Source organism: Thalassophryne amazonica, chromosome 2, assembly GCF_902500255.1.
Source record: "Thalassophryne amazonica chromosome 2, fThaAma1.1, whole genome shotgun sequence".
NCBI lineage: Eukaryota > Metazoa > Chordata > Actinopteri > Batrachoidiformes > Batrachoididae > Thalassophryne > Thalassophryne amazonica.
The window spans coordinates 97,138,125-97,155,803 of record NC_047104.1 but is presented as its reverse complement, the minus strand read 5'-3'; the positions used below and the strand labels follow the sequence as shown (position 1 = coordinate 97,155,803).

The following is a 17,679-nucleotide window of genomic DNA, read 5'->3' as shown; positions in this document are numbered from 1 at the left end:
GTCTGAGAGCGAAGCGCTCTAATGGGGTAATATGGTACTATGAGGTCCCTAAGATAAGATGGGACCTGATTATTCAAAACCTTATAAGTAAGAAGAAGAATTTTAAATTCTATTCTAGCATTAACAGGAAGCCAATGAAGGGAGGCCAACACGGGTGAGATATGCTCTCTCCTGCTAGTCCCCGTCAGTACTCTAGCTGCAGCATTCTGAACCAACTGAAGGCTTTTTAGGGAACTTTTAGGACAACCTGATAATAATGAATTACAATAGTCCAGCCTAGAGGAAACAAATGCATGAATTAGTTTTTCAGCATCACTCTGAGACAAGACCTTTCTGATTTTAGAGATATTGCGTAAATGCAAAAAGGCAGTCCTACATATTTGTTTAATATGCGCTTTGAATGACATATCCTGATCAAAAATAACTCCAAGATTTCTCACAGTATTACTAGAGATCAGGGAAATGCCATCCAGAGTAACGATCTGGTTAGACACCATGCTTCTAAGATTTGTGGGGCCAAGTACAATAACTTCAGTTTTATCTGAGTTTAAAAGCAGGAAATTAGAGGTCATCCATGTCTTTATGTCTGTAAGACAATCCTGCAGTTTAGCTAATTGGTGCGTATCCTCTGGCTTCATGGATAGATAAAGCTGGGTATCATCTGCGTAACAATGAAAATTTAAGCAATACCGTCTAATAATACTGCCCAAGGGAAGCATGTATAAAGTGAATAAAATTGGTCCTAGCACAGAACCTTGTGGAACTCCATAATTAACTTTAGTCTGTGAAGAAGATTCCCCATTTACATGAACAAACTGTAATCTATTAGACAAATATGATTCAAACCACCGCAGCGCAATGCCTTTAATACCTATGACATGCTCTAATCTCTGTAATAAAATTTTATGGTCAACAGTATCAAAAGCAGCACTGAGGTCCAACAGAACAAGCACAGAGATAAGTCCACTGTCCGAAGCCATAAGAAGATCATTTGTAACCTTCACTAATGCTGTTTCTGTACTATGATGAATTCTAAAACCTGACTGAAACTCTTCAAATAGACCATTCCTCTGCAGGTGATCAGTTAGCTGTTTTACAACTACCCTCTCAAGAATCTTTGAGAGAAAAGGAAGGTTGGAGATTGGCCTATAATTAGCTAAGATAGCTGGGTCAAGTGATGGCTTTTTAAGTAATGGTTTAATTACTGCCACCTTAAAAGCCTGTGGTACATAGCCAACTAACAAAGATAGATTGATCATATTTAAGATTGAAGCATTAAATAATGGTAGGACTTCCTTGAGCAGCCTGGCAGGAATGGGGTCTAATAAGCATGTTGATGGTTTGGATGAAGTAACTAATGAAAATAACTCAGACAGAACAATCGGAGAGAAAGAGTCTAACCAAATACCGGCATCACTGAAAGCAGCCAAAGATAACGATACATCTTTGGGATGGTTATGAGTAATTTTTTCTCTAATAGTCAAAATTTTGTTAGCAAAGAAAGTCATGAAGTCATTACTAGTTAAAGTTAATGGAATACTCAGCTCAATAGAGCTCTGACTCTTTGTCAGCCTGGCTACAGTGCTGAAAAGAAACCTGGGGTTGTTCTTATTTTCTTCAATTAGTGATGAGTAGAAAGATGTCCTAGCTTCATGAAGGGCTTTCTTATAGAGCAACAAACTCTTTTTCCAGGCTAAGTGAAGATCTCCTAAATTAGTGAGACGCCATTTCCTCTCCAACTTACGGGTTATCTGCTTTAAGCTACGAGTTTGTGAGTTATACCACGGAGTCAGACACTTCTGATTTAAAGCTCTCTTTTTCAGAGGAGCTACAGCATCCAAAGTTGTCTTCAATGAGGATGTAAAACTATTGACAAGATACTCTAACTCCCTTACAGAGTTTAGGTAGCTACTCTGCTCTGTGTTGGTATATGACATTAGAGAACATAAAGAAGGAATCATATCCTTAAACCTAGTTACAGCGCTTTCTGAAAGACTTCTAGTGTAATGAAACTTATTCCCCACTGCAGGGTAGTCCATCAGGGTAAATGTAAATGTTATTAAAAAATGATCAGACAAAAGGGAGTTTTCAGGGAATACTGTTAAGTCTTCTATTTCCATACCATAAGTCAGAACAAGATCTAAAATATGATTAAAGTGGTGGGTGGACTCATTTACTTTTTGAGCAAAGCCGATAGAGTCTAATAATAGATTAAATGCAGTGTTGAGGCTGTCATTCTCAGCATCTGTGTGGATGTTAAAATCGCCCACTATAATTATCTTATCTGAGCTAAGCACTAAGTCAGACAAAAGGTCTGAAAATTCACAGAGAAACTCACAGTAACGACCAGGTGGACGATAGATAATAACGAATAAAACTGGTTTTTGGGACTTCCAATTTGGATGGACAAGACTAAGAGACAAGCTTTCAAATGAATTAAAGCTCTGTCTAGGTTTTTGATTAATTAATAAGCTGGAATGGAAGATTGCTGCTAATCCTCCGCCCCGGCCCGTGCTACGAGCATTCTGACAGTTAGTGTGACTCGGGGGTGTTGACTCATTTAAACTAACATATTCATCCTGCTGTAACCAAGTTTCTGTTAGGCAGAATAAATCAATACGTTGATCAATTATTATATCATTTACCAACAGGGACTTAGAAGAAAGAGACCTAATGTTTAATAGACCACATTTAACTGTTTTAGTCTGTGGTGCAATTGAAGGTGCTATATTATTTTTTCTTTTTGAATTTTTATGCTTAAATAGATTTTTGCTAGTTATTGGTGGTCTGGGAGCAGGCACCGTCTCTACGGGGATGGGGTAATAGGGGGATGGCAGGGGGAGAGAAGCTGCAGAGAGGTGTATAAGACCACAGCTCTGCCTCCTGGTCCCAACGCTAGACAGTCACAGTTTGGAGGATCCCAAAAAATTGGCCAGATTTCTAGAAATGAGAGCTGCTCCCTCTAAAGTGGGATGGATGCCGTCTCTCCTAACAAGACCAGGTTTTCCCAGAAGCTTTGCCAATTATCAATGAAGCCCACCTCATTTTTTGGACACCACTCAGACAGCCAGCAATTCAAGGAGAACATGCGGCTAAACATGTCACTCCCGGTCTGATTGGGGAGGGGCCCAGAGAAAACAACAGAGTCCGACATTGTTTTTGCAAAGTTACACACCGATTCAATGTTAATTTTAGTGACCTCCGATTGGCGTAACCGAGTGTCATTACTGCCGACGTGAATTACAATCTTACCAAATTTACGCTTAGCCTTAGCCAGCAATTTCAAATGTCCTTCGATGTCGCCTGCTCTGGCCCCCGGAAGACAATTGACAATGGTTGCTGGTGTCGCTAACTTCACATTTCTCAAAACAGAGTCGCCAATAACCAGAGTTTGATCCTCGGCGAGTGTATCGTCGAGTGGGGAAAAACGGTTAGAGATGTGAACATCATGAATTAAAAAAATAAAAATCTAAAAGGCAAAATGATGGTGTAAGTAAGTGGCTACAGACACAACGACGTGACCTTCAGCTGCCTAAAAGTTAGTAATGATTATGGATAAAATGGCGATTAATCTGTCATGAATTTTTCTGACCCACTCTGGCTACGTTTACTTTAATCAGCTTTATCAGTGCCTGCACAAGTTAAAGATTTGGAAGAAATTATTTATAATCTGGTAAGAATTTTTTTTAAAAGACAGCATTGACTGGAGTGAAATATGCTCTAAGTTTTCTGGCTGATGTCTTGAGAAGTTCCTGATAATACTCCATATTCATGATGCCATGCATTTACTGTGAGAGTGAGCATGGATTGGCCAAACGGGTCCATTTTGTCACATCTGACCAGAGAATATTCTCCAGAAGCCTTGCCTTTTCTCCTTTGTGAACAAATATATATTGTCTAGCGTTTTAATGTTGATTATGGCGTACTGGCTTCCTCCTTGGGCAACAGCTTTTTTGGGTTGTGGTAATTAAGTCCTCTTTTAAAGGTGGACGATGTAATATTTGTACCTCAAGCCTCTGATTCTTTGATCAGTTCTATTGGACCTTTTGAGTAAACTCTGCCCATTCCTGGGTGTTTGGCCTCATTCCTGAATAATGTAAAGTTGGTATGCTCCAGTGTTTTTGATATTTTTGTACACTAGACTGCTCATGGTTCTGTCAATCTTTTGGAGTTGGTTTCTGAGAAGGAACCTGTCTTGTGGAGACTAAATGTTTCTCTGGATGGTTTGGTTTAAATTTTTTATTATTATTATGCTTTTCCAGGTCCATACAGTCCATGAATATACATAACATACTCCTCATATAGTCATCTGTAATTGTATCACTGTAGCCTACAGTAAAATTTCCTAGACTTCATAAGCAGTACAAAAACAAGTAGGGGCCCATTAGGCATTCAAACATCTAGTAATATCTACCTATAACTATTTTTTTAACATAATAACATAAGAACAAAAATATTTATAAGCAAACAAACAAATCAACCACCTTCTGGTAATAGCTTTCCTGGTAGCAGCACTTAGGATCTGAAATAAGTACTTGACATTAGAGGAAGCATTTTCTGTTGTAATGGCCCCCCCAAGTATAATGACTCAAATTTAAATTGGATGTCCAACTGAAAAACACTTTGCAAAACTTTATATACTTCCCGCCAAAATGGAACCAATGATGCACAGGACCAAAATATGTGAACATAGTGTGCTTCAAGACATCCACACTGTCGCCACCATGCAGAAGAATTTGTGTAGTGCCTCTCTTGAGCAGGGGTGATAAAAACCTTATAAGGGTCTTCCAACAAAACTCTTGCCATAAAGTTGAGCTTGAAGTTTTCCATTGTATCTCACATAAATTCTCCCAATCTTCCTCCTTAAAACAAGGTTACCTTCCTGTTCCCACTTTTGTTTTATATATAGTGAACTACGCTTTATTTGTTGTAACCCCTTCCATAAACATAAGCATCCATAAACACCTTTAACAGAATACTGTCCCAAACTGTTTGTGTACATCCCTTCCGTATTTGACTGATGTAATGCCGGAGTTGAAGGTATCTATAAAAGTCGTCCTTATCTAAGCCAAACTCCCTCTTCAGATTTTGAAAGCTCATTAATGTCCCTTTATGGCTTAATTCATTTCATCTTCCCATAAACCAACATGCAAGAAGGTTCTGATTCTATAGTATGCTTAAATCCAGTCACAAGTGTCCTTGTTAAACCCAAATTATGATAAACAGCCAATCAGAAGCTTTTAAAAGTAATGGCATCAACGTCAGAAATTTTCTATATTATTTAAATAGGCTTGGTGCATGTAATATTTTGACCAAACAAAAATCTGATGGTGAATAGAAACCAAAATTAATTTATCTTTTAACTATTATTTTAAAGAAACTTCATAACTAGTGATGAATTAAACATTGTAATTGACTTAACACATATTAATTGGTTATGTGTGTGGTGTGGAGTTGTTAAAACAGTGCCTGGCAGCTTTTAAACACCAAAGGTGTACGGAAACAGACCTTAACATCTCCGCTTGACACATGACAGAGAAATACCTGCTTCAAATAGTCTCACATACTGATATTTAAAAAAGATTTTAAAAAAAAAGGTCATCACTGAAAATCAGGAAAACTCAGCTGCCTGCCAGCATCAGGCCACATATAAGATTTCCCTGTGAATGATTCAATAAAAGAGCTGCAGCAGGATATCTGCTGACCTGGTACTGTGTGCTGCATTTGTTGTGCTTCATTTCCACTGCACAGGGCTCACAGGAGAGTGCCGTGAAGAACAGATGTGAATAAAGAGGATTATTCCTTGAAACAGCAGTAAAGACAATAGCAAGGTGACCCAAGGTGAAATCCACAGTGGAAATGAGATCCTTTTGATTAATTTCCTGTAGGAGTTTCATAATGGCATCAGTGCTCTGGGCTGGAAGTATGATACTGAAGCAATCCGGAAAGTAGCTGAGCTGCAAATCACTCCCTACTGTGTGGTTTGCAGCGTTATTAGTTGAGGCTGTTGCAAAAATTAGGAAGTCTTGTCGCACTGCTTCCTGCATTTGGAATCAGCCAACATAACATCTTGTCTGTGTGTTCATTAATCTGGTTGTTTCAAATAAAACATGTTTCAGATCACTGCTCTTGAATGTGCACATCTGTGGCAGAGCACTGATGACTGAAGGGTTCTTCTGCTGTTGCTGTAAGGTTACACATCTCAGGCCTGTCTGTAAAGAGGGAGCTCTTAATTTACATCCAAATTGCCTCCTACTGTCATCAGTTTTGAGTATGAACCAAAAGGAGATCATGGATACTAGCAATAGAGGTGAAAAACCCCAGCATCAGTGAGTAAACATCCATCTACATACTAAACCAGCCGAGTATGATTAGTTGAACTCATCCTGGCAGGTAGAGGAGCTAATTATCTGTTTGAGGTGCACAGAAAGAAGCAAGGCATGGTGGGACTTTTACTCACTGAAGCCGGGGTTTTGCAGCTCTGATGAGTGACAAGAGAGCCTCATTTGTAATGATTGGGATCGACCTTAAAAAGTGTCATGCTGTGAGTTGAAACATGCTAAAAAATTTCCCAAGTGAAAAATAAAAAACAAACAAACAAAAACGCTTTCTTTGTAACAGTCACTTTAAAAGAAAATGATTCGTACAAGCATCAGATGAAGTCACACCAAAACCTGCAGTCCTACAAATGGCTGGTTGAGGTTGGTCAATGTCAATCTTCACAGCTAAAATAAATATATTTACAGCTTGGCTGAAACAAATGCTTTTCCTTTCTATCGCTAGTTTCCCCATTCAAACTAACTTGGGGGGTGGGGCTGTGCACACACACACACACACACACACACATATATATATATATATACACACACACACACACACACACACACACACAGAGTAGTGTTCAGAACACGTGGTGTATGTGTGTTGCATAGAATGCTTATTGTTCAGAATAATAGTAGTGCTATGTGACTAATGTGATTAATCCAGGTTTTGAGTATATTTCTTATTGTTACATGGGAAACAAGGTACCAGTAGATTCAGTAGATTCTCACAAATCCAACAAGACCAAGCATTCATGATATGCACACTCTTAAGGCTATGAAATTGGGCTATTAGTAAAAAAAAAAAAAAAAAAAAAAAAAAAAAAAAAAAAAAAAAAGTAGAAAAGGGGGTGTTCACAATAATAATAGTGTGGCATTCAGTCAGTGAGTTCGTCAATTTTGTGGAACAAACAGGTGTGAATCAGGTGTCCCCTATTTAAGGATGAAGCCAGCACCTGTTGAACATGCTTTTCTCTTTGAAAGCCTGAGGAAAATGGGACGTTCAAGACATTGTTCAGAAGAACAACGTAGTTTGATTAAAATGTTGACTGGAGAGGGGAAAACCTATACGCAGGTGCAAAAAATTATAAGCTGTTCATCTACAATGATCTCCAAAGCTTTAAAACGGACAAAAAAACAAAACAAACAAACAAAAAAAAACAGAGACGCGTGGAAGAAAACGGAAAACAACCATCAAAATGGATAGAAGAATAACCAGAATGGCAAAGGCTCACCCATTGATCAGCTCCAGGATGAGCAGAGACAGTCTGGAGTTACCTGTAAGTGCTGTGACAGAAGATGCCTGTGTGAAGCTAATTTATTTGCAAGAATCCCCCACAAAGTCCCTCTGTTAAATAAAAGACGTGCAGAAGAGGTTACAATATGCCAAAGAACACATCAACTGGCCTAAAGAGAAATGGAGGAATATTTTGTGGACTGATGAGAGTAAAATTGTTCTTTTTGGGTCCAAGGGCCGCAGACAGTTTGTGAGACGACCCCCAAACTCTGAATTCAAGCCACATTTCACAGTGAAGACAGTGAAGCATGGTGGTGCAAGCATCATGATATGGGCATGTTTCTCCTACTATGTGTTGGGCCTATATATCGCATACCAGGTATCATGGATCAGTTCGGATATGTCAAAATACTTGAAGAGGTCATGTTGCCTTATGCTGAAGAGGACATGCCCTTGAAATGGGTGTTTCAACAAGACAATGACCCCAAGCACACTAGTAAATGAGCAAAATCTTGGTTCCAAACCCACAAAATTAATGCCTCGCAGATGTGAAGAAATCACGAAAAACTGTGGTTATACAACTAAATACTAGTTTAGTGATTCACAGGATTGCTAAAAAAGCAGTTTGAAAATAGTAGTTTTGAGTTTGTAGCGTCAACAGCAGATACTACTATTATTGTGAACACCCCCTTTTCTACTTTTTTTTTTTTTTTTTTTTTTTACTAATAGCCCAATGTCATAGCCTTAAGAGTGTGCATATCATGAATGCTTGGTCTTGTTGGATTTGTGAGAATCTACTGGTACCTTGTTTCCCATGTAACAATAAGAAATATACTCAAAATCTGGATTAATCTTTTTAGTCACATAGCACTACTATGATTCTGAACACTACTGTGTGTATATATATATATATATATATATATATATATATATATATATATATATATATATATATATATATATATCTCCTGTAGGAATTTCATAATGGCATCAGTGCTCTGTTTTCAGCAGCAATCACAGAAGCAGCCATGAAAAGTGTTTTTTTTTTTTTTCAGTTCCCAGTTGAGAAGGGAAGACAAGGCGACGTTGTGTCGGTAAGTCTTAGCCCACACAGCTAACCAGAGTAGCTGCATTCTCTCACCTGCAAAACTGTCTCGACATGTTTGAGCTTCGGGTCATAAACAAACCGTGACACACGTCCACTTTCCACTGCATCGTCCATCGTCACTTTTTCTTTGCATTTTCACTTTGTTTGTGTGCAATTTGCCCAAAAACAGAGAAAATGCAGTGCCCCCCCCGGAAGTAGAGAAATTACATCATATGTATCATATTTTACCCTTTTACCGCCTGCCCTCAAATGAGACTGTGGTGCTCAATTGATCACACTTCCTGAAATTTATTTAATATTTTGTACAAAAGCCTAATGACAGCTTCAAGACACCCCCTTTATGGAGAAACTAGTCGCATGCATAGCTGAGGTGTGATTTTGGCCAATTTTTCCACACAAGAAGTCTTCAAATCTCAAAGGTTCCGTGGACTTATTCTATGAACTCTTATCTTTAGTTCTTTCCATAGATTTTCTATTTGATTCAAGTCAGGTAATTGGTTAGACCATTCTAGTAGCTTTATTTTCATTCTCTGAAACCAACTGAGTTTCCTTGGCTGTGTTTGGGATCACCATCTTGCTGAAATGCCCACAGTCATTTCATCTTTATCATCCTGGTTGATGGCAGCAGATTTTAATCAAGAATGTCTCTGTACATTTTTCCATTCATCCTTCTTTCAGTTACCATAATTTCCGGACTACAGAGTGCACCTGAATAAAAGCTGCACCCACCAATTTTAAAAACAACAACAACAAAAAAATGTACATAAATAGGCCACACTTGTCTGTAAGCAGCAGGTCTCCAATAAAAATCAATAAATTAGCTGCATCATTGTTTAAGCCACAGTGTTCAAAGCGTGTGAAAAAGGTAGCAGCTTATAGTCCGGAAATTGTTGTGTGTTGGGGGGTGTGGCTGGACATTTTGGTGTTCTTTTCTTTTCTTTGCTCTCCAGGTGGCATGAAAACTGATTTGTCTGTGGAGAAGGTGCTGCCTGAAGAGTCCTTCACCCTCATCAGCGTTATGTGCAGCACCTGTGGATGGTGCTCAAGTGCAACCTTAAAGACTTTCAGCTGAAGCAGATAATGAGATGGCGTTCTGCATTTAAGCCATGTGTGATTCAAGCAGAATTGCCGGGAACTCGACCTTGTGATGTTCGTTTGTGAGACGCTGAGGACCGCGCCTGGGTTTGACACATCGTGCCTGTGAAGGAAGAAGGGTGAAGGACACATGCTGTCAGCACACATCTGAGGTGATTAATTGTTTGACTAATTGTTGATAGTAACTTGGTATTTTGTTACGCAGTAGATTTGAATTGTGATGAGAATTGTGCAGCTCGCTTCTCACTGCCGTGGCGTGCGGAGTGGTAATCCTCCACCTGTTGTGAGAAGCTGCTCATTTACATAAAGCTTAAATACAGACCTGAATGTGTTGCTGATAGTGTGTGCCTTTTGAAGGATATTGGTTGTAGCTGCTGACTTACCTCACCTTTTCTATCCTTCGCACAGAGTCGGTTTGTCGTGTCCACCTGGGGGGTGTTTGGCGGTAAAGTGAGTCCAGAAGTGCCGGGCTTCGATCCTTTTAGGCGCTGGAGAGCGTGCCAGCCTTCACTCCACCAGACTGACGCATCTTTTGTTCATACACTTTGTTATGCACCAGAGGGTGGAAAAAATAAATTGTTTTGTTATTGGAATCGCTTTCTGGTTATTTTAGCGCTGGGTTCCATCAGACGCAGGTCCGCTCCTCAACCCGCGTCGACATATAACAGAAATTACAGTATATGAAGTTTGTCAGTGCTGTACACTATGATGCTCCCACCTCCAAACGTCACTGTTCGTATGGTATTTTTGAGGTGATGTTCAGTGCCATTTGCCCTAAAAACATGGTGTGTGTTACGGCATCCAAAGAGTGCAATTTTGGTCTGATCTGACCAGACTATATTCATAGCTGTCAACCTGACTCCAGAAAGAGCAAGGAGGATGAAGGTTTCTTTGAAACCACCAACTTCACCAGGTGATTTCACTGATTAACAGTAGATGAGATGAGCAGACAGGATGAGTTCATCAATAAAATCACCTGGTGGAGTTGGTGGTTTCAAAGAAACAAAGAAAAAGAAAAAAAATATCTGCTATTGTGGTGTGCTCCCCTGCAGCTCCTGCTCCCCCACCTGTTCAGAGGGTCACACGACTGGGAAAGAGCAAACTGGGAAGAGACTTGTTGCCTTGCCAACTTTGAAAAATTCAAAATCCAGGCATGATGCTGGCAACACCCTGCAAGTGAAGCTAGGGAAGAGCGCCACCCAGCGAACGTCATGCGGAATCAAGTGTTCTCCCTTGCAATTGCCATTCGCAGGCTGTCGCAGCCCAGTGAGATAGGACCCTTTTTGTTTAATTTGTACCTGGCAATTCCATGTCTTTCTGAAGCTCTCCATAAGTGGTCCTTGGATCTTGGACCACTGTTTTGACAATTCTTTTCACTCCTCTATCAGAAATCTTGCAAGGAGCACCCAGTCACAGCCAGTTTATGGTGAAATGATGTTCTTTCCACTTGAAGGCTATGGCCCCAACAGTGCTCACTGGAACAAGTTTAGAAATCCTTCTTTAACCAATGCCATCAGTATGTTTTACAACAAAAAGCTTGAAAAGATCTTGAGTGAGCTCTTTGCTTTTACCCTTCATGAGATGTTTTTTGTTGCTTTTACCCATCATGAGATGTTTCTTGTGTGATACTTTGTTAATGAGACACCTTTTTATAGGCCATCAGTTGGGACTGAACCAGTTGATATTAATTTGCACTGACAAGGGGCAAGACTACTAATTACTGATTTATGGACATCTATGGTTTGATTTCTTTGTATGTGTGGATTAGTTGGGTTGTTACCAACAATCTGGTGAAAACTTCATGTCATTAGCACCTTTAGAAATGTATTTACTGAGAAAAATGGTGATGTGTTCAATACTTATTTAAACCGTATCTTACACCTTCTATTTTATCTATTTTACTTATCATAGTCCTTGATGCTGCTACCTGGATTGTAACTTGCAATGATAATAAAAATATATTTATCTATCTATACATCTACAGTACAGCACTGAAAAAATGCACACAGTGACTGAGGCAGTAAGCTAGTAATACACAATTTTTTTAGTGTTCATTCAGAGGCCAGAGTGCAGGATCATCTACAATGTAACAAATTGACAACATGAAAGATATTTCATCAAAGCAGAGATCTGACATATTCTCCTGCAGAACACAGCAAGGAAACCATCCTGTCAGGGGTCTTTTTCCATAGAAACAACCCTGTGGGTAAAATCCTGAAAGATAAGGATGTGTTCACCTGGGGAGGTTGAGAAGGCCTCCAGGCCCCTGTAGGCTCATGAAGTTGTGTCGAAGATTGAGGTGGGTGATATCCTGGCAGTTAAACAAATATTCAGGAACCACTTCCAGGCTGTAGCAGGACAGGTCCACCAGGCTGACTGTCTGAGACACCACCTTGAAACACAGCAAAACACATGCTGAGGTAATTCTCCCTTAACAACTGTGTGCTTGGTGACAACAGAAACCTGCTTGACACTTTAATAAACAGCACTGTGGGGAGACAACTGCACTATGCAGTTTCTCCAATCACAGTTATAAGGCCTCTAACTACTTCAGAGTTGTCTAGGTGTTTTGGTCGATTCCCTCGCTAGTCTCCTTCTTGCACAGTCAAGGATTATAGTTAATACAAATGATCACTTTTACAGCCAATTGTCTTTAGACAAGTTTTATTAGGCCCATGCCTCCTGTGTGCCTTAACCATGCTGCTTATGTGATTGTTTAATAAAATCTTTGAAAATGAGAGGATGCCTGAAGAGTGGAGAAGAAGTATGCTGGTTCCGTATTTAAAAACAAGGGTGATGTGTAGAACTGCAGTAACTACAGGGGCCCTCTTGTTTGTAGTGGTGAAAGACAGGACTCTCCATGGACTATGACGTTTGCAGATGACATTGTGCTCTGTAGTGAGAGTAAAGAACAGGTTGAGACAAGAGTGGAGAGGTGGAGATATGCTCTGGACAGAAGGGGAATGAAAGTCAGTAAGAGCAAGACTGTGTGTGAATGAGAGGGAGCCTGGTGGAATAGTCACAGGGAGCAGAGGTTGTTAAACTGCGTACCAATAGTAATAAAATGTCAAATGAGTTGACTATTCAAAATAAATAAAGAATTATGAACATTTTGATGTATTGAGTTTTATTTTGTGCCATATGCTCTGAGAAGTTAAATCATAAACATGGGGAAATTAGCCAGATTTCACCTGCTGCTGATAAACACTCAGAAAAATCAAGCTGTGAGGAATCTGGACTTTGATGGCATCATGTACAGTTCAGCCCCCTCCAGGCCCTCAATTGAAATGAATGGGGAAAAACAGAATTTTTTCAGTGTGAAATCAGTATTTTTTGTGTACTTTGATGGTGAATACATCAAAATGGAAAAATGTGTATTTTGCCAGGATGTAGGCACATCACTAGTGTTACTTATTAGGCGGACAGATTTTCCAAAGATAATATTTTGAGGAAGAAAGTTTTTTTTCTGATGCATCTTGGACAAACAGCACAAGTGAAGGATGACCTCTAATTTCCTGCTCTTAAACTCAGATAAAACTGAAGTTATTGTACTTGGCCCCACAAATCTTAGAAACATGGTGTCTAACCAGATCCCTACTCTGGATGGCATTACCCTGACCTCTAGTAATACTGTGAGAAATCTTGGAGTCATTTTTGATCAGGATATGTCCTTCAATGCGCATATTAAGCAAATATGTAGGACTGCTTTTTTTGCATTTGCGCAATATCTCTAAAATTAGAAAGGTCTTGTCTCAGAGTGATGCTGAAAAACTAATTCATGCATTTATTTCCTCTAGGCTGGACTATTGTAATTCATTATTATCAGGTTGTCCTAAAAGTTCCCTGAAAAGCCTTCAGTTAATTCAAAATGCTGCAGCTAGAGTACTGACAGGGACTAGAAGGAGAGAGCATATTTCACCCATATTGGCCTCTCTTCATTGGCTTCCTGTTAATTCTATTCTAGAATTAACAATTCTTCTTCTTATAAGGTTTTGAATAATCAGGTCCCATCTTATCTTAGGGACCTCATAGTACCATATCACCCCAATAGAGCGCTTCGCTCTCAGACTGCAGGTTTACTTGTAGTTCCTAGGGTTTTTTTTAAGAGTAGAATGGGAGGCAGAGCCTTCAGCTTTCAGGCTCCTCTCCTCTGGAACCAGCTCCCAATTCAGATCAGGGAGACAGACACCCTCTCTACTTTTAAGATTAGGCTTAAAACTTTCCTTTTTGCTAAAGCTTATAGTTAGGGCTGGATCAGGCGACCCTGAACCATCCCTTATTTATGCTGCTATAGACTTAGATTGCCGGGGGGTTCCCATGATGCACTGTGTGTTTCTTTCTCTTTTTGCTCTGTATGCACCACTCTGCATTTAATCATTAGTGATTGATCTCTGCTCCCCTCCACAGCATGTCTTTTTCCTGGTTCACTCCCTCAGCCCCAACCAGTCCCAGCAGAAGACTGCCCCTCCCTGAACCTGGTTCTGCTGGAGGTTTCTTCCTGTTAAAAGGGAGTTTTTCCTTCCCACTGTCGCCAAGTGCTTGCTCACAGGGGGTCGTTTTGACCGTTGGGGTTTTTCCGTAATTATTGTATGGCTTTGCCTTGCAATATAAAGTGCCTTGGGGCAACTGTTTGTTGTGATATGGCGCTTTATAATTAAAATTGATTTGATTTGATTTGATTTGAAGTGAAGCCCAGGACAGCGTGAGAATGATTTTCAAAACATGGATCTAACCACACGGATTTTATCCTTTCCTTTCATGTGGCTAAGAGAAAATTCTTTACAATGCATGTTTCCTCTCCCGAAAGCGTGGAAACAAACAGCTAAGATACTACGTGTGGGAGTCTCGCTGAGGAAGCCGTTTCTGTGATCACGGAGTCGGACAGAAAGGTGATAACGAGTGACCACTGTTAACAGGACAGCCGGGACGTGGACCAGCTCCCAGCCCTTTGAAAAAATAAATAAATAAATAAATAAAAAATCTAAATAAAAAAAAAATTCATCAAATAAATACGCATTGGCTGAGCACAAGTGTCAGTGTTAATTAGCTGTTGGTAGAGCAGGCAAAGAGAAAATCCATGCAGTGTAGGTGCCCACCAGAAGCAGATTTGGGCAGCATGTTTTAGAGCAGCATATGCTGCCTTCAAGGCATCTTTTTTAACATGCCACATTCTACACACATTCCAAAGGTATGGCTGCGGAAGAAGAGGCAGAGGAACTGGACTGGCCTGTCTGCAGTCCTGAATTATTGCCAACAAAGAATGTGTGGAGAATTTTGAAATGAAAAATGAAACAACGATGACGCTGTACTGTTGTAGACCTTAACACCTGAAACACTTCATTGCTTGGTATCTTCCATGTCAAAGTGTCTTAAGTATTGTGAGAAGGAATGGCAACATTAAAAGCAGTAAATGCATTTTTGGAAGGTACTGCAGGCCTGAAATGCCGGAATGGATCTACACTCAACAAAAATATAAACGCAACACTTTTGGTTTTGCTCCCATTTTGTATGAGATGAACTCAAACTAAAAAATAAAAGGCCACTCTGAAAGGTGCAGTTTTATCACACAGCACAATGCCACAGATGTCGCAAGATTTGAGGGAGCGTGCACTTGGCATGCTGACAGCAGGAATGTCAACCAGAGCTGTTGCTCGCGTATTGAATGTTCATTTCTCTACCATAAGCCGTCTCCAAAGGCGTTTCAGAGAATTTGGCAGTACATCCAACCAGCCTCACAACCGCAGACCACGTGTAACCACACCAGCCCAGGACCTCCACATCCAACATGTTCACTTCCAAGATCGTCGGAGACCAGCCACTCGGACAGCTGCTGAAACAATCGGTTTGCATAACCAAAAATTTCTGCACAAACTGTCAGAAACCGTCTCAGGGAAACTCATCTGCATGCTCGTCGTCCTCATCGGGGTCTCGACCTGACTCCAGTTCGTCGTCGTAACCGACTTGAGTGGGCAAATGATCACATTCGCTGGTGTTTGGCACGTTGGAGAGGTGTTCTCTTCACGGATGATGCGAAGGAGATGTGTTGCACTGCATGAGGCAAATGGTGGTCACACTAGATACTGACTGGTATCCCCCCCAATAAAACAAAACTGCACCTTTCAGAGTGGCCTTTTATTGTGGGCAGTCTAAGGCACACCTGTGCACTAATCATGGTGTCTAATCAGCATCTTGATATGGCACACCTGTGAGGTGGGATGGATTATCTCAGCAAAGGAGAAGTGCTCACTATCACAGATTTAGGCTGGTTTGTGAACAATATTTGAGGGAAATGGTGATAATGTGTATGTGGAAAAAGTTTTAGATCTTTGAGTTCATCTCATACAAAATGGGAGCAAAACCAAAAGTGTTGCGTTTATATTTTTGTTGAGTATATATTAACAAATAAAATGAAGGTCACACAAAACATGAAACATCTTAGGTTAACCCTTTCGCAATGAAATAGAAGTAAAAAAAAAAGAAAAAAAAGTGGAAGAGTCACTGCAGTTTCTTTTTTTTAATTTGGATTTTCATTATCTTCATGTGATTTGGGATTGGATGTTCCTTGTTATGTTATATGTGAAGATCTGTAGCCCAAAATCATTCTAAGCAAACTGCAATTAAAAACTAACAAAATGAGGTTTTAGTTTATGCAGTTGGAGCTTCATCAGCACAACAGCAATACACAATACACATTTATCATGAAATAATTCCATGACCTTTGCTGAGTAGGTTTCTGCACATCTGTGTCATGTGTCGTATAAAATTGGTGTGTTTGTTTGTTTGTTAGCAGGATTAACCAAACACCAGTGAACCAGTTTTTTTGTGTTTTAGTTTTTATGTGTTTGGTCTGTCTATGAATATAAACAACATTTATTGGACATCTGTAAAAAGAGGCAGGGCAAGAGTGTTTTTTCCCTTCTCATATGAGGTTTGGTACATTAATAAAACTGATTTTCATGCATCCATGAAGACCATGTTTTCTGGAACAGGTTCCATTAAATTTTGGAGCAGATGTGGACAAAAGAGCTAAATCAGGGTATTTTTAAAGACTTTTTGCTTACCAACTTCAAAACGTGTTAAAAAGTTGGACCTAGAAATGTGTATTTTATTTTTAACATTAAACATTAAACAATTTTAACATTTAACATTGCAGGTTGTCACAGGCCTTGGTTTAGGTAAGCACTATAATGAATACTCTTCCAGCTATTTGTGCCATTTGTGTTTTCTTATGCTCTAAACACTATACACATAGATAGGTAAGAAATGAAGGGAAATCAATATAAAATGTCTTTGCAAGGTGTTGGACCACCACACTGATTCTACAAGTCTCTGGAACTCGACCGGAGGGATGGAATGCCATTCTGAAAAAGCTAGTCCCTCATGTGATGTTTTGATGATGGAGAATGCTGTCAAAAACATGCTGTCAAACATGGGGAGGTGATACTCTAGTGGTTAAGCAGTGGGCTTCAGATCAGAGGATCCTTGGTTCTAACCCAGTTTGAACCGTTGTTCCTGGGGTGCAGTTGGGTGCCTTGCATGACTGCACTGAGTGTATTTTTGAGGCATCTTTGTCAAGCATTCATTAGATTTATTCAACTGTCTCCTCTAATTTATCACCCCTGTCAACCGTATAGTGTTGCTATTGTGAGAGTGATTTCTACCTAATTGGATGGTGTTGTCCTTCACCTACATATAGGCAGTTAAACTTGTCAGCAACAAACTTTCCTGCAAAATACTCTCTCTCTCTTAAAAGGAGAAAAAAAGCCTTTAGTCTGCAAAATCAGGTCTCAAATACCGTGTCACATGGTGCCTGACCTTTAATCTGGGATGCCTGCCAGCAGAAATAACTATAATTGCTCCATCATACAAAAGTGACCAGCTGCCAGAAAATTACTTCAAAGACATACATTTATCCCGAA

At 39.8% G+C, this 17,679-nt stretch overlaps 1 protein-coding gene across 1 annotated transcript in view; it reads right to left on the bottom strand.

Moving 5' to 3' along the window:
* The window catches only part of phlpp2 (PH domain and leucine rich repeat protein phosphatase 2), a 152,537-nt gene that overhangs the window by 58,477 nt on the left and 76,381 nt on the right, over positions 1–17,679 (bottom strand). The window contains exon 6 of the mRNA XM_034190209.1: positions 11,998–12,152. Coding sequence (XP_034046100.1) covers positions 11,998–12,152 — 155 coding nt within the window. The remainder of the gene's footprint in view (positions 1–11,997; positions 12,153–17,679) is intronic.